This window comes from Ictalurus punctatus, chromosome 13 (genome assembly GCF_001660625.3).
Source record: "Ictalurus punctatus breed USDA103 chromosome 13, Coco_2.0, whole genome shotgun sequence".
Lineage (NCBI taxonomy): Eukaryota > Metazoa > Chordata > Actinopteri > Siluriformes > Ictaluridae > Ictalurus > Ictalurus punctatus.
In genome coordinates, this window is record NC_030428.2 from 14,075,997 (window position 1) to 14,103,678 (window position 27,682).

At 37.6% G+C, this 27,682-nt stretch overlaps 2 protein-coding genes across 3 annotated transcripts; one reads left to right on the forward strand and one right to left on the reverse strand.

Moving 5' to 3' along the window:
* Positions 1–1,198: 1,198 nt before the first annotated feature.
* On the forward strand, positions 1,199–2,817 carry LOC108274136 (urotensin-2 receptor). Its single transcript, XM_017484047.3, has one exon. It carries the CDS (start codon positions 1,735–1,737, stop codon positions 2,815–2,817), a length of 1,083 nt encoding a protein of 360 aa, XP_017339536.1. The 5' UTR covers positions 1,199–1,734.
* A 3,918-nt stretch (positions 2,818–6,735) lies between these two features.
* uts2r2 (urotensin-2 receptor 2) lies at positions 6,736–27,351 on the reverse strand. 2 transcript variants are annotated; one of them, XM_017484045.3, is made up of 9 exons: positions 27,179–27,349; positions 26,668–26,879; positions 22,068–22,143; positions 21,759–21,801; positions 19,866–19,930; positions 19,370–19,426; positions 18,263–18,416; positions 14,868–14,991; positions 6,736–7,754 (listed from the first exon to the last, which is right to left on the reverse strand). In XM_017484045.3, the coding sequence occupies exons 1-9, from the start codon at positions 27,244–27,246 to the stop codon at positions 7,618–7,620; spliced, it is 936 nt and encodes a 311-aa protein (XP_017339534.1). In that variant the 5' UTR covers positions 27,247–27,349; the 3' UTR covers positions 6,736–7,617. The 2 variants fall into 2 exon arrangements, with proteins under 2 accessions (XP_017339534.1, XP_053541352.1); XM_053685377.1 differs by lacking the exon at positions 6,736–7,754 and adding an exon at positions 9,432–14,297 and having other exon boundaries at positions 27,179–27,351.
* Between the last annotated feature and the right edge of the window lie 331 nt (positions 27,352–27,682).

Sequence of the window (27,682 nt, forward strand, 5' to 3'; positions counted from 1 at the left end):
ATAAACCCAGATTGTCTGGGCCAGGAGATTAAGACTTGTCCAAAAATAATCTACTGTAAGTCTCTTATCTACGAATAACTGCCAGTTATCCGTTTTTTTCCCCTCCTAATCATTAAAAAAAAAAAAAAAAAAAAAAAACTTGGAAATGAATATTGTTCTAAAATAATGTTTAAGCTCAAAATATCATACATTATACAGTATTGTATGTGCTAATAATTTTTGCTTTGCTTTCTGATATTGACTTGAAAGACTCGGAAAACATCATAATTATATAGCACACATCCCCAAACAAAAACTTTAACTGGTTTTGCTTCTGACAACTAACTGCTGTGGTCCAGGATTAATATTACAGGCTCACTGTTCCATTATTTCGGCAATAGGTACAGTACCGCATACCTTCAGCCTTGTGGTATTTTAAAACAAATTGATATTGATTTCACTTTTTGTGCCAGAAAACACACACACACACACACACACACACACAGAGAGAGAGAGAGAGAGAGAGAGAGAGAGAGAGAGAGAGATCAAACCGCTCAGTGATCTACAATAATAGCAATCATATCATTTCTGAGATATCTGCTGTTCAATCAATGCCATTATTTGATCACGCGGAATTCCTTCGAGGAAAAAATGTATGAGGCTGTGAAAGCGTTGCGAAATGACTTCGTATTGCTTTTGGCAGACGCACGTTTGCGTTGAAATATTATTGCTATATCTGTATTAAAATTCAAAGAATGCATATAACTTTTACCATAGGCTGTGATTTAGATCCCTAAGCATTACTCTGTAAAGACATCCAATGTTAAAGCAATGAAATGAGCAGAAATGTTAACCACTCTGGCGCAGTGCGCACTGAATAAAAAACTTGAAAATGGAAAAATAAAGTACTGTGCATAAGTCTAGGCACCATTTTTTTTTTTAGTACAAACTTTGTTATAGATTTTTATTTCATGACTTCTACATTATCGAGTCAGTGCAAAAACTTTTTGGATTTCCAAACATTAGTTTTTCAGCACAAAATTAAATGTTACAGACAAATGTATTATGTAAGAGACCACTGTTCAGACAAAAAAAACCAACATAATGAAGGCTGCTGGGTTTTGCTACAAAAATAAGAAGCAAGTGCGAAAGTCAAAGTCTCCATAAGAACTCTGGGGTGGGGGTGGAGGTGGGTGGAGGTGGGGGGGGGGGCAATAACTAAGAAATGCAAACTTCCCGGGGAAAGTAAATAAATAAATAAATAAATTGAACACAGTTTGATCTTATCTATATGCATATCTAATTAAGGCAGTGATGCAGAAGCTTCCTCTCCGTGCGTAAAGGACATGCCATAGCCAAACCAACTGTTCTCGTTTCGGAGCGAACTCTAGACGGCAATTCTGTAAATAAAGCAAACATTATTTCTGATGTTCACGGATGCATCATGTACTTAGCCTACATTATTGTTTATTTTCACATTATGCATGTTTCGTTTTAGCACACCTAATAGCCTACGTGGCACACGTGTGATTAGAGTCGATTGTTTAGATGAAATTAAGACGTAAAGTCACAACTTCCGATGTATCCTTAAAGTGATTTTGGGTCGAAGGCAACGGGTAAACACCAGTAGAGAGACGTGCTGGTGACGTCAGGAGGTGCGATGCGCCGGCGGGTCCGCGCATTTCTCAATCCCAGTCTCTGTCGCGCACCTGACAAAATCACCTCCGCGTAACGGCGCCTTCCCGGACAGGCGCGATGAATTTGAGCAGGTCTCTCTCTTTTGCAGGCGCACCCCAGAACAGCAACTCGGGCTCCACCGACGAGCTGGTAATCACCTCGACTTTTGGCACGCTGCTCTCGCTTGTTTACGTGGTTGGCGTTTCGGGGAACGTGTACACTCTGGTCGTGATGTGCCACTCGATTCGCTTCGCTACCTCCATGTACATCTCGATAATTAACTTGGCGCTCGCGGACTTGCTGTACCTCTCCACGATCCCGTTCGTGGTGTGCACGTACTTCCTCAAGGACTGGTACTTCGGGGACGTGGGCTGTCGCATCTTGCTCAGTCTGGATCTCCTCACCATGCACGCAAGCATCTTCACCTTAACCGTGATGTGCATGGAGCGCTTCTTGGCCGTGACAAAGCCTCTGGACAACGTGAAGCGCTCCAAAAGCTATCGGAAAGCCATGGCTTGGGGGGTGTGGATACTCTCTCTGCTCTTAACCATGCCTATGATCATCATGGTGAACCAGACGAGCAGAAAGGCAGCGGACGGAAGCGTGAAACGTATGTGCGCTCCTACTTGGGCACCTCAAGCGTATAAGATTTACTTGACTGTTCTGTTTTGCACCAGTATCATGGCGCCTGGCCTTATCATTGGCTACCTGTACACCAGATTAGCCAGGACATACATTGAATCGCAGAGAAGCTCAGCTCTAAATAAGGGCAACAAACGGTCACCTAAGCAAAAAGTGCTTATAATGATATTTACGATCGTGCTCGTGTTCTGGGCCTGCTTCTTGCCCTTTTGGATATGGCAGCTTTTACCCCTCTACCATGAACCCCTGGCCCTGGCCCCTCACATACGCACGTGTATTAACTACCTGGTGGCGTGTCTGACCTACAGCAACAGCTGCATCAACCCGTTTCTGTACACGCTGCTCACCAAGAACTACCGAGAGTATCTGAAAAACCGCCATAGGAGCTTCTACCGCTACACGTCGTCGTTCAAGAAGCGGCCGCCGAGCTTGTACTCGTGGGGAAAGTCCGCGTCGTCGAGCAATCAGTTCGAGTTTAACTCGGAGACGCTGGTCATGTCACAGCTGAAGGTGCAGTGAGGAAGAGGACGATGACCAGGAGACATGTGAGGAAAAACATGACCAGGTAAATATTTGAGTGTGATCATTTGTCTGAAACACATCCCTTTATCTCTCTCCCTCTTTCAGCAACATGCAGAAGAATGAGCTGGATCTTCACTCAAATCCTGTAATAAATCTGTAACAAATCCTCAGAAAAGTATGAAAATAATAATAATGTATTGTTGCTTATTATTATATTTATTTTATAATAGACTATTTTTATTTCTTTCTTCTCACTAACTTTCCTGTGAATACAAGTATGTATGCATGTATGTACTGTAGATATTTATTTATGTAAATATAAATACAAATAATTCAAAAGTTCCTCACAGTGTGCACATACTTTTTTTAATATGCACACAAAAGAGGAGCGCTTTTAAAATCTCTGGAGCCACTGCATCAGCTTCCTGAAGCTTCTAGTTAATCTATTCAGCCTTGCCATATTATTATGAGGTTGCCATGCATGTAGACTGTGCCATCTACGTCACTGTGATCAGTGTGTCATTAAAACACGATTTCACAGCCCATTTCCTGAAAATGAACAAGGAATTCTGGTTTTACCTCCCAATGGGATAGATGACATCTCATTAATAGAAACACAGAGTGACACAAATGTCACCCTTTCCCCAGAACTGGTGGAAATTTTGAAGGTGGAATAATTAAGACATTTTGTGTCCATACCATTTTCCACATTCTAGACTAATCTGAGTTAACTAGATATGAGGCCAACTTGCCATCCTTTAACAAAGCATTAACGAGAAGTTCCCAGGTGGATGTCTTTGGTAACATATGTAACTGCCACAGATTTTGCTTAAGCACACATTAAAGCACTACTACACATTCATTCATGCATTCCTTGCAACTCCAACACGAATGGATCAGCATCTACTGATATCAGACCTTTTAGATATGCATACATCAGAAGAAAAAAAAAAAACAGTACATATTTTCTGGTGCTTACCAACACATGTAAAATAGGACAGACGTTCTCGACTACCAACATGTATTGATCAATTCATAACACAATCATCATACTATAAATCTGATCAGAATAATATCAAACATTTTCAGGGCTTAATTAAACAGTTATCAAAATGACATCAGTAACCCACTGAACCATATCTGGATATAATCTAACAGTTCTTCAGCACTTCAGGCTTGAAGCCCAATTCTCTCAGCAGTATAGAGAAAATAAATCTGCTCTTCGTTCCACTGTGTTCTTTTCTCTCTGGCGATAACAAGAAAGGGGTTACCAAAAAAAAAAAAAAAAAAAAAAAAATGATTTCAGCAGTCTCTGGGTCTCTTGAGATGGCAAAAGAACAAAAGATCACAGCTAAAAACCTGAAGTTTTCACGCAGCCATCAAATTTAAAATGTGCTGAAATCCAGTCCAGGATCAAAGTAGTGATTTGGATTTAAAGCAGTCCTTGGTGCTTGAATCAACACTAGAAGACAGTTTATGAATAATTTATCAATGTCGGGTTTGATAGAAAGTGGAACATTTGAGTCAGATGTACATATTGAAAGTCTTGTTTTAACTAATAGCTCTGTTGGGAAAACACTTATTAACTAAATTCACATTTAAAAATAAATTAACTGAGCTGTACAGGACAGTGTTGGGGGGAAAAGACATTAATTTGTTATTAATTTACTTATTTCGCCTTTACAGTAACAGCCTCTTGGATATTCCTGGAATGAATTCTCTGAGTTTATTGTTATGTTTAGCTGCAAGCACTTTTATAAAATAGCTCCTCCATGATTTGATTGTAAATGTGCCAGTGGGAAACTTGGGTTACTAACTACTTCAGTGCAGCCATACAACTACCAGGACAGTCATTAAGTCTGATTACTATGTAAGAAATACTGACTTTACTTCCAATATAGTATTACATAGCTTTCAAAGCATGCAGCTCCTAAATTCTTTCTGAATAAGACAAATGACGTAAATGTTTCGGTTCTGACATTAATGATAATATGCCTTGAGCCAAGTATTTAAACTTAATCCCATACTCCATCAAACAAACTGCCAGTTAGCAGAGGCAGGAGAGACTGGGATTCTATCTATTGATGTTCATCATGATGTATTGAGATTAACACAGATCTTTATTAAAAAAAAAAAAAAAAAAAAAAAAAAAAAAAAAAGGAGCTAAAACTACCCCACAGGTGACAACAACTCCCATGGTGTGGAAATGCATTGTCGTCTAACACAGTTGAATGAAACCTCACACATAATTTGTCTCTAACATCTATATGCTTTCTTTCATATAGTGCACCCTAGGCCCACCTTGTGAAGTGTATATTCATCAACTACCATATGTTGATGAGTTCTTTCATTTTTAAGACTTTCGCCATTTTTTTGCCTGCCTATCTGCAGGATTTTGTCAGTATTTCACTTTAATCCCATTCCCTTTAAGAATATCTGTATCCTCATTCAACCATAGCATTAAGGCAGCAGCTGAAACTTCAGTTCTGCAAAGATGAATGGCTTCACAATTTAAATAAATGACCATGTTTTAATACTTATCCTCAAGTAAAGAACAAGGCTGTTCCCCCATTCCATACCTTTCACTTATCACCTTATATGATTAATTAAGCATTCATCAAATACATATTATTTCTATACTATGTGTTGAATTAATGGATAATTCATTAAGTAATATTACAGACTATTCTTATTAAGCCGTGGCTGATCACATCCTAGAGCTCAGTCCACATTCAGACTGTGAATCCATCAAAGAAAAATAATAATAAAAGCCACACAAAATTACCCGCTTGCTTCAGTGGAAATGGAATAGTACATCTGTGGTTGTATGATTCTGAGGTTTCGATCTAAAGTGTATAATAAAGTATAACCGTAAAAGACCTCTCAATAAAACCACTATGATAGTTGACTCAAATGCAAATTACACAACATGGTACAAAATCATGCATAGTCAATAGCCTCATTCATTCCACAGTTAAGGTATGACAGTGCCATGTTATAATGACAGACTGCAGATTGCATTTCCATCTTCAAAATCTCAGTCAATTATATTTAACAGATGTTAAATACTGGTTATCAATTTTCTCTCCTAGGTTAGCAAGCCTTCTAGATGAAGCAACATAAATAAATAAAATAAAAAAAAACTGTTATGCTAAAATAACTGAACAATATAAGTAAAACTCCAGATGATGGTTAATACTTTTAGTGTTGGTTCAGTAGTAAGTATATGAAACATATGAAACATACACCAGAAACAATTCTGGCAGATATACTGCTATAGATCTAAGAGAAACCTTTGTATAACCCTCTATAAATAATTCAGATGTTTCCATGGATAACCTTCTTATCAAATCTGTTTAGTTGAAGTATTTCTCAAAGCACATTTTCCTCTCAGTTGTGGTCTGGGCATCCCACAGACAGAACTCCACTCCATGGCCAGTAGAGAAAGCGAAGAGAACAATTGAGGTTCATAAGTTCACCTCAAAATCTCAACCATTCACTCAGCATGCTTCAAATCCATCAGCAAAGCCTGCGTCATGGTACTGGATTTATAAGAGCTTCACTGAGAGATTTTCTTCAGTCACCAAACACTCTACATTACACTTGGTTAAATTATCCTGAATGTCTCATGAACAAACCTGTAACAAATATGGTGGATATCAGTTCAGCACAGTTGTCACTGGGTATACAGAAGAGTTCAGATTAAATGTTACACACTCCATGCCATAGTATAATCTAGGATGATAATACTGTATGAAGAGCCTAAAAACAAGTACACCTTTTGCGATTTCTGTCTTTTTAAATAATTTTTTGTGGCCCAAGCATTAGAGAATAACAGAGTGGAGAGTTTGTCTTTGTGTAACGTGAAGCAAAGTAAGACATGCCTTTTGGGGAAAGAATGTGGTTGAGGTCTGGAAACCACTGTTTAATACTCTAATCTGATGACGGCAATAAAACAGTGTATTAAGCATAACTACGCTCAATTAAATCTGAAGCACTGAGATCAATAAATGACATTTATTGCAAAGATCACTCAGTCATGATTTGAATTGGCAAAATTAATTCAAGATTAAGATGTACTTTCCAGGGAACAAGCAAATTGATGCATTTCCGTGCATGTCATGACAGTAAAAGGACCAGTCGGAATATTTTACATTAATAAACTTTTCCAGCACCGCAGTTTGTTTAGACCTTATACTCCCTCTCTCATAGGGACTATGATTGACAGACAGATGGTGCTACTGAAATACACTTGTTCAGAAGACAACTTTCTCAACAGCTATGATAAAACACACTGTAGTGCCATTGCTCAGACATTTTTACTCTAAAAGACATGGTGCAGTCTAGGAAAGGTATTGAACGTTAAACCCCTGCTAACGCTTTTGAAAAGCTCCCTCAGCAGGTCATGAGCGAATTGTTCTTTAAGAGCAATTTCATTTATACCACCTGTTGAGAATTTCCACTTGTGCTGTTTGTCCAATCTGTGATAACTGATCTAACTGTGACAAAAGGGAGACAGTCAAAATGTTACAAGTAAAAAGGCAAGCAGAGAAAGTCAAAGGCAGTAAAACAGGGGCTGAATGAAGGTCCACAGGAAATTTTTTGTGTGAATTTTTCTTTTCAATACAATACAGGGCAATTAACTCATGCAGTTATTGTTGTTCTTCCATGTCAATAAGTTCGTAAAGTCTGTTAAATCTTTCCCAAAGAAAACAAAACATCTTCAGTTGAATACTTAAGTATCTTCTCATGTTATGTTTTTTGTCCCAGGGCTCCAGTCATTAACTCAGAAGGACCCTATGGTAAGCTGGGATCAGCTATAGCATAATCGGGGTCACAAGTGAAGGACACAGTGATGGCGTAGCGCATGCCCCATGCCACCTTCTCCACACGGTGGAGGTTCTCGGAGCCTGAGGAAAAGAAAGACACTCGTCCTGCAAAGAAAAAGAGTTCCCAGATGGAAGAGTTTAAGATAATTCCAACATTCAAAATACAGCACATATTGTAGCTTGTTTTCAGTTTGTAATTCAATGTATGTGTTGTTTTAAGCTAGAAATGGAAAGCAACACAGAGAAGCTGTGATTGTAATGGCTCTGTTTAGACAAGTAGTGACAGAAATTCCCAGTGCATCTCAGGACCGTATTCACACGTTTAAAATGCTGCTTGCTCACTGGCCACACTCGAGCATCATCAAAATCAATTAGACAAGCCTGCGTCTATTCAGGGAGAACTATTTAAAAAAAAAAAAAAAAAAAAAAAAAAAAAAAAAAAAAAAAAGAAAAAAAACCCAGATAGCTACATAACATGGTCTGTGGCACCAACAGGAGACATTTACAAAAGTAACAAGATATTTCGGTAAATTACCTCTGCTGTGTCTGCACAACTTTTAACTTTGTAGACTGCTATTTAGCATGGAAATTTTTAAATCTTGTTAAAAAGTAAAAGTAACAAGTTTTAGAAGGTTGTGCATTTACCGATTTATTGAGTAAAAGCTGATTATTCTTTAAAGCTACACAAATTGAACAAACTGAGAACCTGTTTGTAATATTAGGGATTGCACAGTTTATTAACCTGGTTGGATTTTAAGTGAGTGGCAGCAATGAATAACACCAAACCCAATAACCATTTCAGTAGAGAGAGCTATTTCTGTTTGAGAGGTTTTAATGTTCAAATACATTATTATTTAAACTAAGAACTAGTTATATGGTGGATAAAGAAGGATGTGTAACGGCAGGATTAACATTAATAGTCACATGCCTGACGTGTGCAGTGGATCACTCACTCAGCTCTTTAATGCAGTGGTTCATGAAGCATAGCCAGGTCGTCCATGATTTTTATTTTATTTATTTATTTTTACTGTGTTACAGGAATGAAAATTGCAACCAAACATTATCAAAGCTATTATATTTATTACTGAGTTCTTATAGTTATTAGCCTGTTTGACTGACCCCTTCAATTAAATGTGTTTAATTCAAACCTTAGCAACTGAAAAACCAGTCCCCCTAAAATGATGTGAACTTCAATCTAATGTGTTCTGTTCCTTTGCTACAAATAAGAACCCTTACACTGACTTTTGTCGATTATGGAAACAAATTGTAATCTTCTAAAAATTGTATGATTTTAGCTCTCACAACTTGACCATGTTTAATGGCATAATTAGCCTAGTGACAAGGTTAATAGCAGGGTATTTGCAGGGCAAGCTTTCCAAAACCACCTGCATGTGCTATTCCTATACACATGTTTATCATTAGACATCATAACATCTTGCTGAGAATAAATACATAACAATTACTTAACACTTAATAAAGACAAGTAAGCCACTCCATTAGTGGCCAGACAGACTACCAGGTTTCACAGATGAGATGCTTTAATTGATAGTCAGCTCTCATTTTTCTCCATTCTCGTCTTATCTGTCCATATGACGTGTATCTTAGGCTTCTTTTTTTAGTAAACTCTTCCCTGCCTTTGTGTTCTTAATGCTTAACAACTACATTTTATGGTGCAAATTGCCAGCCAAGAACAGAAGGACTAATATATATATATATATATATATATATATATATATATATATATATATATATATATATATATATATATATATATAGGCTGTGTATTTTGTAATATAGATGCGAATTCAGTTTTAAATAGTCATTCTTGCTGACACTTTAACTTCACAGTGTAAAAACAATAAAACTTGCCAATATCCAATATGGGTAATATACTGAGCTTTATCATCAGTGTCAAGTGGCAAAAAAAACCATAGAACACACTGTACTTATGCAGTGATAATATCCGTTCCATCATATCCAAAACAGAACTGACATAATATTTCTAAACCCTTCTGTCTCTTTCTCTGCTATTCCTCCTTTTGGACAAGCACTGAGCCAAAGACGTACCCTCACTGCCACATTTGATTTGAGAAGTAACAGGCAGGAACACACTTTTCACTTCCTATAAACATAGTGAGCGCTGAAAGAGTGAGGCTCTCCATAAGGGCGATGCCAGGTTGTTCCCTGCGGCTGGAGGCTGTGATTCGCCAATCTGTTAAAACAGCTGGTCTCCAACCTAAACAGCCCCCTCCACCCCGCCCCCGAATGCCTCCAGCACCTTGTCTCAGTTTCCTCGCTGTGATGGGCAGATGTGCCCTTTTTATTTAACACCTTTAGCATTTCCACTTCCATTAGGCCTTTAATTTCTCTTTGCATGCCTTAAACCTAATTCCCTCATTGACCTGTTGCCATCTTTGCCACATATCTGTGCCTTACACAACTGCCCTCCACCCATCACCTACGCATGTCGCATTTTCCACTCGGTTTCTCCACTGGCTAATGCCTGTCATTGGTTCTCTCCTCCCCCTCAGAGGGAGGCTGATTATCTGTCTCACCATTGCTGAGCTTACTGCCAGGGTAGTAATTACCTTAGTGAAGTTCATAGGTTCATCATCTGCCCATGATTGCTAATCAACACAAAATGACTGTTTCAGCATAGCCATGCAGAAAACTGTGGATCTTTTAGACCAACCACTTAAATCCGCCGTACAGCAATTCAGCACCGACAGGGAAGACAATAACCTGAACATCAGTGGGTTGATGAATAGAACATGTCTAAAGTTCTTTCTAAACTGAAATGTTGTGAAATATTTCAGCACATGAGTTTGTTGGTTTCATCTGTTTTTGTGCTCAGAAATTACACTCGAGCTCCCCATGTCTGGTTGGGAGAAAATTTTAAGCAAAAACATACAGGATCAACTAATCTGCATTCACCCATCTCCTGCCTGCAACTTTCCATGCACTCAGAGAGCACTGAGTGACAGAGCACCTCCCTTTAACTCTCTCCTGTGTAGTACGTGCAGAGCGAGATGTACAGGTGCATCTAAAAAAAATTAGAATATCGTGGACAAGTTGTTTTTTTTTCCCCATAATTTAATTCAAAAAGTGGAACTTTCACATATTCTAGATTCATTACATATAAAGTGAAATATTTCAAGCCTTTTTTTTTATTTTAATCTTGATGATTACAGCTTACAGCTCGTGGAAATCAAAAATCCAGTATCTCAAAATATTAGAATAAAGAATTTATAATACAGAAATGTTGACCTAAGAAGAGTTCTTATCAGATAATTAACTCAAAACACCTACAAATTTTTCCTGAGCCTTTAAAAAGAATTGGACCATTGCTCAGTGGCCCAAAGTCCTCTTTTCAGATGAAAGTAAATTTTGCTTTTAATTTGGAAATGAAAATTTCATATATTCTAATCATTATATTCATATATTCTTTCATATATCATTTTGTGTAATGAATCTAGAATATATGAAAGTTTCACTTATTGAATTAAATTATGGAAAAAAAATGAACTTTTCCATGATATTAAAATTTTTTGAGAAAGACAGCTTAGTCTCTAAACATGTAGTTTAAATAAATAGAGCTGCTCTAGCAAGGAAATGGCAGTCATTACCCACTCAGATTAGATAGATTATTGAGGGGGGAAGAAAAAAAAAAAAAAACTTTTCATATACAGTACAGTAATACATTAGACCATAAGACAGAATTGTGCCTTTTTGCACAGGCCAGTCTAATCAGCTGGCTGTTTGTGGATCATGTCAACATGCGGGTTTAGTGAAAGGTTACATAAAAGAAAAGACACAACAGATGAGTCACTAGCACAGGTTGGTTTCCACAACATTCAGTACTCTAATGATTGATAAATGGAAAAGCAAGCATTCAAAATAAACAGGCTAGCTGTTAAATATGACTAATACTCTCTTACTTGTTTCAATAAATATGCAAAATATGGAATATATAAAAGTACAAAAACATACAACTCTGTTTTTATCCTTCCCCAAATGTTACTGTAATCCACAAAAGGTTTTGTGGTCAGTCTGAGTTATTAATAATGGTTCATTTAATGCTACATTTCTAAATAAGTGTCACTTAAGTGACCTCACATAGAGGTCACTCCATGAAAACTGCAGCCATTCAAATGTATATAAATAATTGGCAATAAAATGTATTATTGCAGTGAATATTGTTAAATTTCATGATTAATGTAGGATGTTACACATTGAGATATACATAAGATAATTTCAATGTCATCCGGTTCTTAACTACTGTAAAAACATGTCTTTATTCTCTCCATTAATTAGTGTCAGAAAGTGTGACATTCCTTATCTTATCCAATAAACTCATTCTTTTTTATTTTAATTCCTAACCTTTCCTGTTTTCCTATTTTAGTACAGAGGCTACATAATAGTTCTCTATGGGAATGGTTGTTCAGGATCACAGCCCGTTTTGGGTGCGAGGTCTTTTAAAAATCGTTCCAAATGTAACCGTTAGTGTCTGCATGGGTTATGTATTAAATCTGTTTTAATAAAAACAAGGGTTCAATTAGTAACAAAAATATCTCTGTCCGTCTCTCAAGCACAATTTTGGAATCTAAAAAACAGAGGAAAATGCCCAGAACGTAAGATTAGACATAAAATCAACTTTGTAAAATTTGTAGCTTCATCGCGTCCTGTTTTGGATATGTTACACGCGAAACAACCTCAGCCTTATTCCCAAGCTTCGAATTTCTAACTAGACCCCACATTCAGGCATGATGTGTATCGCCCGAGAGTACTTATAGATCACAAGAGTTTTGATAATTTGTGATGTACATATTCAGATAAGTTACACCATGTTATACTTGCGATGTTTTGTGCAGGGTAAAGTGAAGCCACTCAATATACAAGGTGTCCCAAATGTATCTATACATAGGGGAAATTGACACTTTTTATACTTAGTTTATATATACACAGTTACAATCAAAATTGTTCAACCCCACTACAAATCAGGGGTTTATTGTCAAAATGTACAGACTTTCAGCTGCTTGTAATGAACAAATCAAACAAAAGCAATTGAAATAGTTCAACACAATGAATGCTTCAAGTGGTTTCAGCAAATTCAACTGAAAATGCAACTTATAATGATTTCTCCAGTCTCAAAATTATTCAATCCATTTATGTCAAGCATCTTTAGTACTTAGTAGAGAACCCTTTTGCTGTTATGACCTGCTGCAAATGAGATGCACAGCTTCTGGCAGCGTTCCTGAGGAATCTTAGACCATGCATTTCTTAAAATAAATATTTATTGATAAATTCATTGTTATTTTCGTGTTCTTGTTACATGCATTGTGATGCCTCATAACTAATCTTTGATTGGAGATGTTATCTTTTGAGTCATATGGCATTACAGTATATCTGATGGTAATATAAGTGTAAGGGTGGGAGTGACCTTCATGTCACAGTTTGGCTGTAATTTGCATGGAGTGACCTATAAAGGAATAAAAATCCTCACCAAGATCCAGGTATCTGGCATTGGTTTGTGTAGATATTGCTTTCGTTCTTCCAAAAGCCACCATTGAACTCCATTAAATCCATAAAAAAATTGTCTTTATTGTTTAATGTTTTGATGTTTTGTTGTTTTGTTCAAGAAATGTACAAAAATACTCTGCTCTCATGGATATCAAACAATTGCAAACACAACACAGGTTCATACAAAAAAAAAATGTAATTAATTAAAATAAATAAAAAATAATCTTTGTTAAATATGTGTGTGGCACAATTATTGGCACCCTTTTGTTCAATACTTCCTCCCTTTGCCAAGATAACAGCTCTGAGTCTTCTCCTATAATGCCTGATGAGGTTGGAGAATACATTGCAAGGGATCTGAGACCATTCCTCCATACCATTTCTCCAGATCCTTCAAATTACAAGGACCACGCTGGTGGACTCTCCTCTTCAGTTCACCCCACAGGTTTTCAATGGGTTTCAAGTTAGGGGACTTTATGGTCATGGCAGGACCTTGACTTTTTGGTCAGTAAACCATTTGTGTGTTGTTTTTGTTATATGTTTTGGATCATTGTCCTACTAGAAGATCCAACCACGGCCCATTTTAAGCTTTCTGGAAGAGGCAATCAGATTTTCATTTAAGTTCATGATGCCATGTATCCTAACAAAATGTCCATGTCCTATGGCAGAAAAACAGCCCCAAAATATTAAAGAGCCACCACCATATTTAACCGTGAGCATGAGGTACTTTTCCATATGGCTACCTCTCTGTCTGCACTAGAACCACCTCTGGTATTTATTGCCAAAAAGTTCTATTTTGGTTTCATCTGACCATAGAACCCGATCCCATTTGAAGTTCCAGTAGTGTCTGGCAAACTGAAGATGCCTGAGTTTGTTTTTGGATGAGAGTAGAGACTTTTTTCTTGAAACCTTTCTAAACAACTTGTGGTGATGTAGGCGATTTCGGATTGTAGTTTTGGAGATTTTCTGACGCCAAGAAGCAACTAACTTCTGCAGTTCTCCAGCTGTGAACCTTGGAGATTTTTTGGCCACTCGAACCATCCTCTTCACAGTGCGTTGAGACAATATAGACACACGTCCAATTCCAGGTTGATTCAGAACATTTCCAGTTGACTGGAACTAATTATTGTCCTGATGGTGGAAATGGGCATTTTCAATGCTTTTACTATATTCGTATAGCCACTTCCCATTTTGTGAAGTTCAACAACCTTTTGCCACACATCACAGCTATATTACTTGGTCTTACCCATTGTTATAAATGACTAAGGGAATTTGGCATATGTGTTACCTCATATTTATACCCCTATGAAACAGGAAGTCATGGTTGAACAATTTCCAGTTCCTAGTCACCCAGTTGTATTAAAAAAAAAAAAAAAGTAAAATATGGGAATATACTTCAAATATATACTTCTCATATGAATTCATAGGGGTGCCAATATTTGTATAGTGCCCTCTACTAATATTGGCACACTTGGAAAACATGAGCAAAGGAGGCTGTGAAAAATTGTTTTTATTGTTTAATCTTTTGTTTTAAAAATTCACAAAAATACTCTCATGGATATCAAACAATTGCAAACACAACACAGGTTTATCCAAAAATAAATATTTGTTAAATATAGGTGTGCAACAATTATTGGCACCCCTATGAATTCATATGAGAAAAATATATTTCTTAAATTAATTAAACAAAGTGACGTGTACCTGCACGGGGTTCCACTGTTCGGTTGCTATCTGGGTCCATAAAGATGAATCGCCCCCCTCCAAAATCCACACCATAATCTGTTAGGTAGAGTAATGAGGTGTAGTCAAAGGACCCATATGTCACCTGTAGAAACCACAAATTTGCAAATTCAGTCTCTGTGGCAGACACATTCCAAGCAAGTTTCTCTCTCCCACCCCAAATATTATATTTCATGGGTAAATTGAATAAATTACACAGAATGACTTGGACTGTGAAACATTTTCTCTTTAATCTAATATAAATAAGTTCCAATTTTCCTTATCATGTACTGACAGTTTTCCACTCTGTGCCCCTGAGATTTTATGGGATGGGACTGTTCAGTATATCCAAATTAAATAAGTCTCATATTTCTAGATTTTACTTCAGGTTCAACTTCACTAAGAACTCAATAAGGATAAGACCAGTCCTGCTTTAGCTGTTTCCAGGACATATTCATGAAAATAGTAATAGTGGAAATCCCAGTTGAACATTTTTTAAATCACACTTCACAGTTAAAAAGGTCTCCTCTAATCTTTAAGAAGCAAATGGTGCCGGCATAAAATTACATCATGTTAACACCACAGTGGTTTAATAAATTCTATGTTAATGGAGGTAGTCTAAGGGCAATTAGAAAAAGTGTGACAGGGAATGACAGGTGATGGTGGTAGGGAAGTTTCGGAATGCAATTTATGCAGTTGGCTCATAAATACACAGTGGCCTGAAATAATGAAGAGACAGAATTGACAAAAATTGGGACCCTGTCTTAGTACAGTGCAATAAGTCAAGGACTCGGTATCTAATCATTTTAACATTCACTATCAAAGGAAATGGATCATACTTCAGACATTATAAATACGTTATATTATATCAAGTTTAATGACTTTTTCTGATAACGCAGTAATGTAAACACATTACATTTTAAATTTATGTTATTTGATTACAGTTACTGATGCCAGTAAAATGATGTTACTTGCATTACAAATGTATTGTTAGGAAAACAATATTAAATAAAATTCATTTTTAAAATAAATCACGTTTTGCCCCGAAGAATTTTTCTTTAGCCCCGAATAATTCTCCACCTGAAGCAGTTTGTCACTATGTAACTGAACGTGAGTAAAAGAAGACCACCTGTAATTTTATAACTTCAGTGAACGGAGGCGAGACCAATCAGACAGGGTTTAAAGGAAAAATACGTGGAAATACTCGCGTCTTATTGGCTGACAGTCTCTCAATTCTGCCAAACGCTAGCTCAGTCAGTGTGAGGAAAAAATGGATAAATGCCAATTTTAAAAAAATATATTATTTTAACCAGTAAACGGGTTCAAACTGAAACAGTAACATCCTCTGATGCTGAGCAGAAAGACAAGATGCATAAATGTCTATGAGTTCCAGTTTACGTGAACATGATATGAGCAGAGCATAAGGAAAGATAGTGTACTTTGCACCCTACTCCATTTGCAATACAGTAATAGCTTAGCTGTGCCTCCCCTTGACTCAAAACTAGCCCAGTTAGAAAAGTTTTATATTTTACCGGTCTGGTAGTTCTACAAACCGTGACAACCCACGAGGCAGGTTTTATGATAAATCCAACTTTTTCTGATTGTGTCATACATTGACGTGTGCTAAAAATACTGGAAAACTATGTTTGATAGGTTTTGAAAGTAACGTGAAAGTAATGTAATTAGTAATCTGATTACTTTTTACATGCTGTAATCAGTAATGTAATCAGATTACAATTTAAAAGTAGTAATTAGTAATCTGTAGTGGATTACCTTTTTTTGAGTAACTTACCCAACACTGCATATGGCACAGCATTTGCAATAAATATTCCTAGCCATGTTTCCTCTTCTTCTCCTTCCCTCATGCCATGTGAAGCTATCTGTTTAATATCCTGTGACTATGGTCATAGAAATTTTCATACATTCATAGAGTTTGTGGATGAAACGCTATGGAACTCTGTTCAGCAGGTTCACTAGTAAATTTTATGAATTGCTCTATGTTATTCCTCAGTAGAGTGTGCTATTCTCAGTTTAGCTTGCGAACTTGATGGATTTCCTCTAATACGTACTAATGAAGCCACTGTCTGAATTCTCTGGAAGTCAAAGACAGGCCTGGGTATTGGCCAATTTAAGGAGACCTTGTCTGATGACGTTATAGTGAGAATTAACTATGCCATTCAACACATATTTGATTATGGTTCTCCTTAGAAGAGCTGGACAGCCCACAGGATGCACTGACCAACTCACCATCTATTCTCGTCCTCTACCATGGATTCTACCACTGTTATACAGAATTCAGCAACTAGGCCTGCTCGTGGCCCCTAGGTGGTTGAAAGGACCCTGGTTTCCACCTGAGCAGATTTGTTGTACCAAATATATGGAGAGATCTGGCACTATCTGCCAGGTCACCTGTGCTTGTGAGTTTGGGCTGTTGGAATAAGTCACCAATTGAGGCCTGAGATCTAACAGTTAAGGAAACACTTTGGAATTCAAGAGTCTGTAGTACATAGGCCTTCTATGCCTTTAGACTGAAGCGCTTTCATAAATGGTGTGTACGTCAGTGAATGGAATTGGTGCAATGCCCAATTCCGAAGACCCCATCTAGTTAAAACATGTATGTGAGACTAAACAGTCCATACAGGATTTTGCAAAGTTTTGCGGCCAATGTTGAAATCTTGTTGAATGTGTTGAAGTGTTCAGATATTTTAGAGGTCAACTCATACTGGTTTTGATCATGATTGTAAGATTTTAAAAGAACCAGTTAGCACACAGGTTCCTGTAAGGTGTGAAATGATCAGATTCGACTCACTGCTGGCTTCACAATTTCGATTCAATTCTCAGAATATTTTGAACAAAATTTGAATGAAGAAAAATGATGACTGATTTATTTCTGAATCATGAACATTGAAGAACAATGTGCATTTTTGTCTGTATTTAGTATTCACAAGTGATGATAATGAGTCTTTATTGGTCAGGAAGTTGGGGTCAGAGCGCAGGGTCAGCCATGATACAGCGCCCCTGGAGGGCCCAACAGCACCGGCGTTTGAGCCCCCAACCTTCCGATCAGTAACTCAGAGCCTTAACTGCTAAGCCACCACTGCTTAGGCTCCTCCTAGGTTCTCCAAGAAGGAATGCAATCATGTGACCATTGCGCTCTCTATATGTTTTAACTCTATGGATTGCACAGATTGGGAACTCTGGTGTTCAAACAGTGTAACTGCTTTACATGCATCCTGCAATCGAATGCTGATTTCCACAATGTGAATAACACCATGATGGATAGCATCATATTTTTGTATCACAATGCACAATACATGTTACAACGTATTGTTACACCCCAGTGATTCCTGTGAGATCAACGTGTGTGTGTGTGTCACCTTGTCAATATGTGGGTGCCAGTACTCATCATGAGTGGTCTTAGCACTGGTGCTATTGATGCGGGAGAAGAAGGTGGGCTTGGTGAGGAACAGCTTACTGGAGTCCAACCCAAATGTTTCTGCAATCACCTTCTGAATGCGGCCACGCATAGCCCTGATTTGGAGTAGGATACATTCATGAGAAGGTTGTTTTGTTTTTTTAAATAATTTTTTCTTTTCTTTAAATCAAGTGCAAAATTTAACTCTTAAAAGAAAATGAAGATGGCAAAGAAATGTCATTTAGCAACACACAGATTTTGTGTGTTAGATGGTCTTTCAAAATCACAAGGTAAAAAAAGCAATGTATATTCAGATATTAAAAGTGAAATGGCATTGCATTTTCCATCCTAAAATTTAACAAATAAATATTCTATAATTAGTAATAATTAATTTTATAACTACAGCCAACATTTTTCATATCTTCTCAGCAGATAGCCCAATAACCCACTGACCCACACATTCTTCCTGACACTTGTAATAACTATGCCAGCTTGTTTGCAATCGTTGCCCATTGCCCTACATTTTTGTGATGCATGAGATAAAGAAGGTTGTGACAAAACTTCTCTTTAAAAGTATTTATCAGTCTGTACAGGATTCTGCAGAGTTTTTTGTGCTTTTTTGTGGAAAGCTACACATATCGTCGAAATTGCAATTGCACTAAATTGCTTTGCTAAATGAGACCTTTTAGCTGTACACAAGTTCAACACAAGTGAATCGAAGAGGGCTTTGACTGAATGCATGTTGTGACCACGTAAAATTGCGCATTGTGATGACATCACATGCATTTGCAATTTTGCAGTTTCCTTGATTTCGCATTAATTTCTGCGACTGCAATATTGCAAAATCCTGGATGGACTGATTTATCTGATTTATTGATTTTGCCTTGCGATTTGGATCGCTGTCATGCTGCTGGTATATGCTGATCTTTCAATTTAACGTCTTTTATCATCGATTCTATTTTTCTGTTATTCATTTGTGAATGAGCCAATGTAAAACATTACAGTACAATAACTGTAAACCTGACACTACCAAGAACGATTGAATGAATGAATGAAATTGAAGATATACCTGTAGAGTTCAAAATCCTCTTCAGTGAAGATATCTCTTATTTGATCACTGAAGTAACTGGAGAAAAGACAGCAGATGAGCCCAATAATATGTATTGATCCTGAACTATCCTGTTATTTAAAGATAATGACTAATAAAAGAACTGGTAAACATATACAGGCTCAGTACAGACACACTGTAGTATCCTGAACCTAACAACACATGCCACATGGTAAAGTGAACCGTATCAGGTTGCTGTGTAACGCCACAAAACAGCAGACTTTTCAGGGAAAAATCCAGGTGTTAAGAATAAAGACAAGCAGGTTGAGAATTAAAATTCTTGCTCAGTTTTCCAATAAAAAAAGGCAGTGATTACATAGAATTTGACGTGCAGATGAAAGACACAGTGAGACAAGCTGTGTGAGCTTTGAGACCTAATAAACCAGTGAACAGAGGTGAGTCACATGCACAATTTTATGTTCCTGTTTAGTGACGTTTGCCTGAATTACCTGCTCACCTGTAGATATTGACAAACTTTTTCCCCATTGACAAAGCTCCAGAGTGTAGATCCAGAATGGATGCCTATACACACACACACACACACACACACACACACACACACACACACACACACACACACACACAGCTAATCGAAAATAATTGGAAAACATACAGTTGTGTAGGTTTTATGAAAGTAATATCTTCTGTCGGAAAACACAGAAGAGCAAAGCTTCCCCACAGAGCTAAATAACTGCTCCAAATGAAAGAGATAAAAAATGCAGGCTATTTGGTACTGCTGCTCACGGTGTTTACAGTTTCTCTGTACTTTAGTGTGATTAAGTCTGCAGCAACTGCTCAGCAGATGGATGCATGGCAGCTGTGGGATTCTCTGCACTTAGTCTCAGCACAACACATTAATAATTCCAGATGAGTCTGGCTTGATCCCAAACACACACCAGTGCTCCACCCACAGCTCAACACAGTCATTCTTCATAAAAAGATGCCTTGTGTGAAGAGGCAATGAGGCTGATTAGTTTCTTGAACCATAAGCCTCCTGGAAAGCTGACAGGATTTTGTGCAGCCTGAAAAGTGTTCCAAACACAGAAATGCTAATATTTCTGAAAGGTGCCCTGAAAGCTGTAGTACGATATAAAATTTCAGAGAACTCCAGAACTGTTATTCTTCTACTGCCTGTCATTGATTTCTTTTAAAGCACTAATCCCAAAGCTAGAATGAAAAGCTTTGTGGCTTTAATAGTGTTGCTTTAGCAGCAGGAAGGACTAGTGCTTAATGCAGTTATTATCACAGTGACAAGCTGAAGAACCCCAAAGGTTTCCTTTTATCTTTATAAATATAGCATCCATGATGCATCTTGATAGGGCATTACAAGGAATAGCTATTTTGAACACTTAATTTTTCATTTTTGCTTCTCAGTAAAAAATAAACTGAAATTACCTGGATAACTACATCAGCATGCGGTTGAACACAAAGTCTGTTCATTTTTAAGCAGTGAAACTGAACATCATATTATTTCTGAGTGAGAATAAGAAAAATTATGCATGGGTGTTTGGCATGTGTTGTTAACAAATATTCTTGTACTTATATAAACTCATGAGTTCTCTGAATATGTGGGAACAGCTTGGGCATAAAAATGCCTGGAAGCCTCAATGTGGGAAAAGTTCAAGCTGGCCTGGACCCATGTCTTGTTTTTAGTAAATGGGTACAAATAATGTCCAAGCAGGTGCTTTAAAATGAAGCTCCAGGACATTCCAGGACTTCGCAAGAGATTTGCTGGCTGAAAAATACCTTTGGATTAAAATGTCATTCCGCAGGTATTAAAAATTGCATCAGGTATTTTGAGGATGTCGGGTCTAGGTCTTGATCTGAAAGTGGAGATTCACCTGAATCATCTAGAAATGTTTGAACCAAATATAATATCTAAAAATATTCAATAAAGTATGCTAGGATTCTCGGGCCAAGGTAGTATATTCAAATTTATTTATTTTTTATATTTGAGGTATTTTATAAATAATTTTAAATCATAGCAAAGTACCTGGAATGAATCAGAGTTTCAGATTTCTGATACACTGAATAATTTCCTAAAGAATCATTGTAAGAAAATCTTATCGGGTTAGAAATAGTTTCAGACTTGTTTTTCCTCATGTCATAAAACAAATCAAATTGCTTTCTTTAATTAAAGAACTCTATGCTCTTCAACAAACAGGACAAATTGCATTTTTAAACAAATGGTCCAATAGTATACTGCCCCCTTTTGTACTTTACACAAAGTGCACAAAGGAGCAAATTGCCACCTGTTCAGATACTAATAACCAGCTAATTATCATCACATATTTGAGAAACCCAGTAATGAAATTACGGATTGAATCTACAATTAAGAAAGTCTACTCACGCCTCCATCTGAACCACCAAGTGCCAGACCCCTTTCTGCTATCCTGTGGAATCCACAAGAACATTTCATTATAAATGTGTGCGCAGGTCTCCTGGACATGTTTCACAGTAAGAATGTGTGTGTGTGTGTGTGTGTGTGTGTGTGTGTGTGTGTGTGTGTGTGTGTGTGTGTGTGTGTGTGTGTGTGTGTGTGTGTGTGTGTGTGTGTGTGTGTGTGTGTGTGTGTGTGTGTGTGTGTGTGTGTGTGTGTGTGTGTGTGTGTGTGTGTGTGTGTGTGTGTGTGTGTGTGTGTGTGTGTGTGTGTGTTCACCTCTTCAGTATCTGTGCCTCATCTGTGGTTGCAACGCTGTCTGAAACAGCTCGGCCACATTTGGTAGGTGTGCAGCCTGAGGACAGAACATCTTCCACACATTAACAGATACGAAGTAAACGCTTAGGCTTTTTAAAAATTATTTATTTAATCAACTGTTTTGTCGTAAACAAAACCTTAATATTATGATGTGACAAGAATATGTTACAGAGTAAACATCTCAAATTAACATCCCTAATTCATTCCGTGTGTTTCCATGACACAGGGTATCTGGCCTGCAGTGTTTTTGCTCCTTCCAGCTCTTATCCGCATGCTGATTTACAGTGTGTGAAAGATGCAGAGGCTGAAGTGGGCCAGGAAACTCTCGTTAACTGCAGCACTACTTTTGTTCGGGGTGAGTGAAGCTTTTTGATGCCTGTGTGAGAGCCTGGAATGATTTCCATATGGAGCATTCGCAACTGAACACAGACTGTCACTCATAGCCAAAACGGCTCACCTCATATCTAAATTATCTGATCAGATGCAGTCTCATGTTCAGGTTTTTTTTTTTTTTTGGTAGAATAAAGCTTTTAAGGACTAATCCCCATATTTAAATTCAGCATCTCATCTTGCCAGGTAAAAAAAGTAAAAATAAGTATTAGAAAACCATCCAAAAAAGTTTGTCAAGTAAATTGCTGTGTAGCTGAACTAAAACACAGTTCTTTCATAAGAATGAGTGCTGGTTGTGTGACCTGCAAACAGTTTGAACAAATTCTGTTTAACCTAATTGTATTCTATATTAATCTGCTCAGAGCAAAACTAATAGAGTTGTGCAGATCCGAATGGCAATTTCGCTGAACCGGATAACACGGATGAGAACCGGTGAACCCAGAGGAAACCTACAAGGTCACGGAGAGAACAAGTGAAGCTCCACACACAGTAATAAACTGTTCTGCTGCACTGCTCATTCAGATCTCTCTCAAATCATTATGCACTGCCATGTCTTTCCACAACAGCCACTGGCAAAAACAGTCCAAGATGTAAGATTTATTAAAGAAGCACTTAATGTGTAGTTTGAAAAGTCCTGAAGCGTCACTACAATCCAGCAGATATTAATTCCAACACATTCAGTTCTAATGCGAAAAAACTGCCGAACACCAAATCTATTACCTTAATGCAATTCATACAAACTTAATGAATCACGTTCATGTTAAAGAAATTCCCGAGCAGCCGTTAATGCAATGTTATTATGTGACCATTTATTTTGCGAATGCGACTACTTCTATATAAATGCATATGGTGTCACCCCTTACTGTGCTCTTTCCCTCACTTTTTCCATTCCATGTTTAAACACCTGGAACTTTTTCTTCATTTGTGGATTACTGAGTTTGCTGAATTGAACTGCTGACACCTTTAAATAATCCTGGATTTATAATGTGGATAATGTAAACAAGACTAGACCATTTTGAATAGCTGCCTAATAAGCAAGTCCCAACCACCCGTGCGCCGTTCCTTTGCCAGTAAGCTATTAAATTGATGCAATAATAAGAAAAGGCTTATATGTGTTGCAAAATCACCCTGAACCTGTAGCAAATCCTGAACATTTCCTTATAGAAAGTTACAGTTTTACGCTGTTAACACCACACATAAGTAATTACCACACCAAGTAGTGATTTCTTTACTATACGACTCAAAATATCCTATTATCCTAGTGATATCTGTAATCAGAAAACCGTTTATACAATGTTTCTATTTATACACTTTCACCCTCTCAGCCTCTAAGGCCAATCCGCCAGTGGAAATAAAAGTAATCCAACAATAAAATATCCATTAAGGCTTCAAATGCTCCCCTGCGTTCTAATAGTAGCTCTTGTACAGCCAGAGAAATAAACTGAGCTCCTTCTCTCTCCATTCCTGCTCTCCAGTTACTGATCATGACTGTGTCTCAATATATCTGCCCTCACTCATCAACATGGGAGCACTCAATTACTTCAGAAAACGCAATCCGGCTACTCTGATCAAATTAGCATGCGTGGTTAGACAACATAATTAATCTGTGGAATAATCTCTATTAGCAGATCCAAGTCGGGGCACAGAAAGGCACTTAGAGTAACATTTTCAGTCTTAAGTGACGAGGAATTAACAGAAATGAGGAAATTGACTCCTACACTTAAGCCTGAGATTAGGAGCAATTACTAGAAGTTTTTTTTAGCATTAATAGTACTCTTAAACAGGCAGATATTTAGGACTGAAGTGTCTGAAGTGCAAATAGCAGTGGAAAGTGGCAGCACGTCTGTGCTTTTAGTCACAGCATGGCTAGTTTCCATTTCGGATTTGCCTCATTTGAATGCTCTGTTCATTTGATCTCAGGAGTAAAACAGCATGAGGCAGTACGTCGATTGTGAATATAAATAAAAGCACATTATAAAGTGCTTCAGGCCCTAGAGCAATTATCCTGCATTTACTCGTGTCTAATCACAGTATCATTTTCTTTAGCTCTTATAGTATATTTTCAGGAACGCTGTCTTCTTCTGATTTTTTTCAATTAAGACATACCATCAAACAACCGGCTACAAAGCATTAAAAGAAAAATCTTTCATCACATGAATGACTTGAACATTAAGCTTTATAATCAACATGGGATCTTTTATTTGTATGTTGGTCTGTTTTCTATTCATTTTGCTTAGCAGTTTTCTTGATTACCCACAATGCTCAGGTAGTACCTAAAGAGAGTGATGCAGCAGCTCTTTAATAGTCTGCCCAGCTCTCTCATCTCCTCATCTGTACTCTCAGTTCAAACAGATCAGCATCCAAAGCTTCAAATTTCACTACCATCGTGCTTGTCATCTCAAAGATCTCTAGTTGATCACTAGCCGAGTCGAGTCTCTGCTGTAACTCGGCACAACTGCGTTAGACAGCTGCACTGCAGTCCAACATCTGCTGTTTCCACTGCTTCTCTATTAAATTTCTCATTCATTTGACACTGAATGACATTAGAAAATGGTAAGAAAATAATCTCTTTTGTTTTTAGGAGCTAACAGAGAAACCTGACCATTATCCCTAATGTTGAATTATGATTCTCCTATTAAACGCCATTGTGAACATTGTGTAAATGTCAGCATGACACATAACTGCCAACTTCTCACAGGAATTATACACTCACCATCCACTTTATTAGGAACCCCTGTACACTTGCACATCCACAGTTATCTAATCAGCCGATCACATGGCAGCAACACAATGCAAAACCAAAAATCATGCAGATGCAGTTCAAGAGCTTCAGTTAATGTTCACATCAAACACTAAAATGTAGAAAACTGTGATCTCTGACTTTGACCATGGCATGGTTGTTGGTACCAGTTGAATCTGAAGCTATCATGGGCACAGACACACCCAAACTGGACAGTTAAGGATTATAAATAAAAAGAAAATCACCTGGTCTTCTTCGAGTATTCAGCTGTCCAGTTTGGGTGAGTCTGTCCCCAGACAGCCTCGGATTCTTGTTCTCGGCTGAAAGAAGTGGAACCTGATGTGGTCTTCTGCTGTTATAGCTCACCCACCTGAAGGATTGATGTGTTGTTCATTCTGAGATTCTTTTCTGCTCACCACGGTTGTAAAGAGTGAGTTACTAAAGACTTCCAGTCAGCTCAGATCAGTCTGGTCATTCTCATCTGATCTCTCTCATCAACAAGGTGTACTTCACACCATGCTGTGTAAACTCTGGCGACTGTTGTGTGTGAAAATCTCAGGAGATTTATGAAATACTCAAACCAGCCCATCTGACACCAACAACCATGCCATGGTTCAAGTTACTAAGATCCCTTTGATGTGAACAACTAAATAACTGAACCTCTTGACCTGTATCTGCATGATTTTATGGATTGAACTGCTGTCACATGATTGGCTGATTAGATAACTTCATGAATGTGCAGTTGTTCCTAATAAACACACAGTGAGTGTATAAATAAATAATAAAATATGACACCAACCAACAAAGTAGCACTATAAACACTTTTTCTTTAATCTTTTTTTCCCCTTTAATCACCCGCACAGTCTCTTTAAACTGCTTCTTATCCTGTCTAGTAAGATTAAACCAAAACCTACCATTTTATCTGATTTTCTTATTTCTCTTACACTCAGGTAAAGGGTTGTATTTGGGTTCAGTGAAACTTTTGTTTGAACAGAGAACAAAGAGATGTCACCAATTAAACAGACCAAACCTTGAGCACACCTCTTAATGTTAACATGGAGTAAGTACATATCCTCTGTAGATGTGGAATTTAATCTGTTGAGACTGTAGATTATCAAATGCACATTTACTTATTATTATGGAGGTTTTTTTAATCGATTTACAACAATTGTCATAAAATTTACTCCTAGGATTAACTCCTACTCCTCTCCAGCTGCTCAGAGAACTTTTATAACAGCTTAAAACTAAGATTTTCCTCTGAATTAAGTATACTTTTATCTGATACGTCATCCTATCTTGTATTTGTAAAGTGATGTATGAATAGTGGCAGACCCTCCACTTCCCACTTGTGGGACTTTAGAAAAGTCTAGAAAGGACTTCGGCGCAAGTCCGCAAGAAAGCAACTAATAAAACAGATGCATGTAATAATACCTGGGAAGTGCTTGTATTTTTGATAATCTTCCAAACACTGGACCATGAACACTCTGGGCTGTGTGAGTACTTCCCCTCTGGAGACCATAGTGTCCATGATGTCATTAGTCCAGACTGACCAGAGCCACGTCAGTAGTGCACATGTGCAGAGGAGGGCCAACAGGAGAGCAGAGTATCCTCTGTATGATGAAGCCTGTCTCTGTGCCATCCCCCTACCCCAGAAACATGCCACAATCTCATACACTTACTGAGTTGCTGATCACTCTTACACACACTTACACACACACACACACGCTGTATACACACATCTGTTAGAAATGCAGAGCATATACAATCCTTGCAGTTTTTAACTATTTGTTATTTATAGTATAGGCACCATTATGCACTAATGGGCTACAGTGTACCATTGTACCATACAGTGTTCAGGGAACCATTTGGGATTCGACCCGACCTACAAACAGGTGCTGGTTAGCAGATGGACTGGTTGCGGGCGGGGAAAGAAATGTGTTACCTTTTAATTTTTTTCTCAATGGTACTCGTGTCTGCGGATTTAACGTTTCCTCGGCGTTGCACTGCCATTGTAAACTTCTACTAATACACTGAAATGACAGGAAGCCAGTCATTCCACGCGAACAGGTTGAGCACTGAGCACACTACTCCATTTCCGCCTCTGCGTCATTTCAAAGTAAAAGTCTCCGGAACATCACGACAAACTGATCATTCAGGTTCATAAAGCTCAGGCTGTTCATTAAAAGCATATAAAACATTGTAGAATATAGAGCACAGCTCTGTGGAATTAATTCTCCATTCTTACTGGTCACAAGTAATGAGTAATTATCTATAACAGCTTCAGTGTTTATATTAATACGCTCGTCTTAATGTTATAGTTTCTGCAGTAACAGCTCATTCACAGGGACTTGTATAGCCACATAAACTAATCTAAGCCTACTAATATACTAAAGAAAATCTATAGAGTGAAGCTTTCTGTAAGGAAAAGCTTTCTTTTTCTAATATT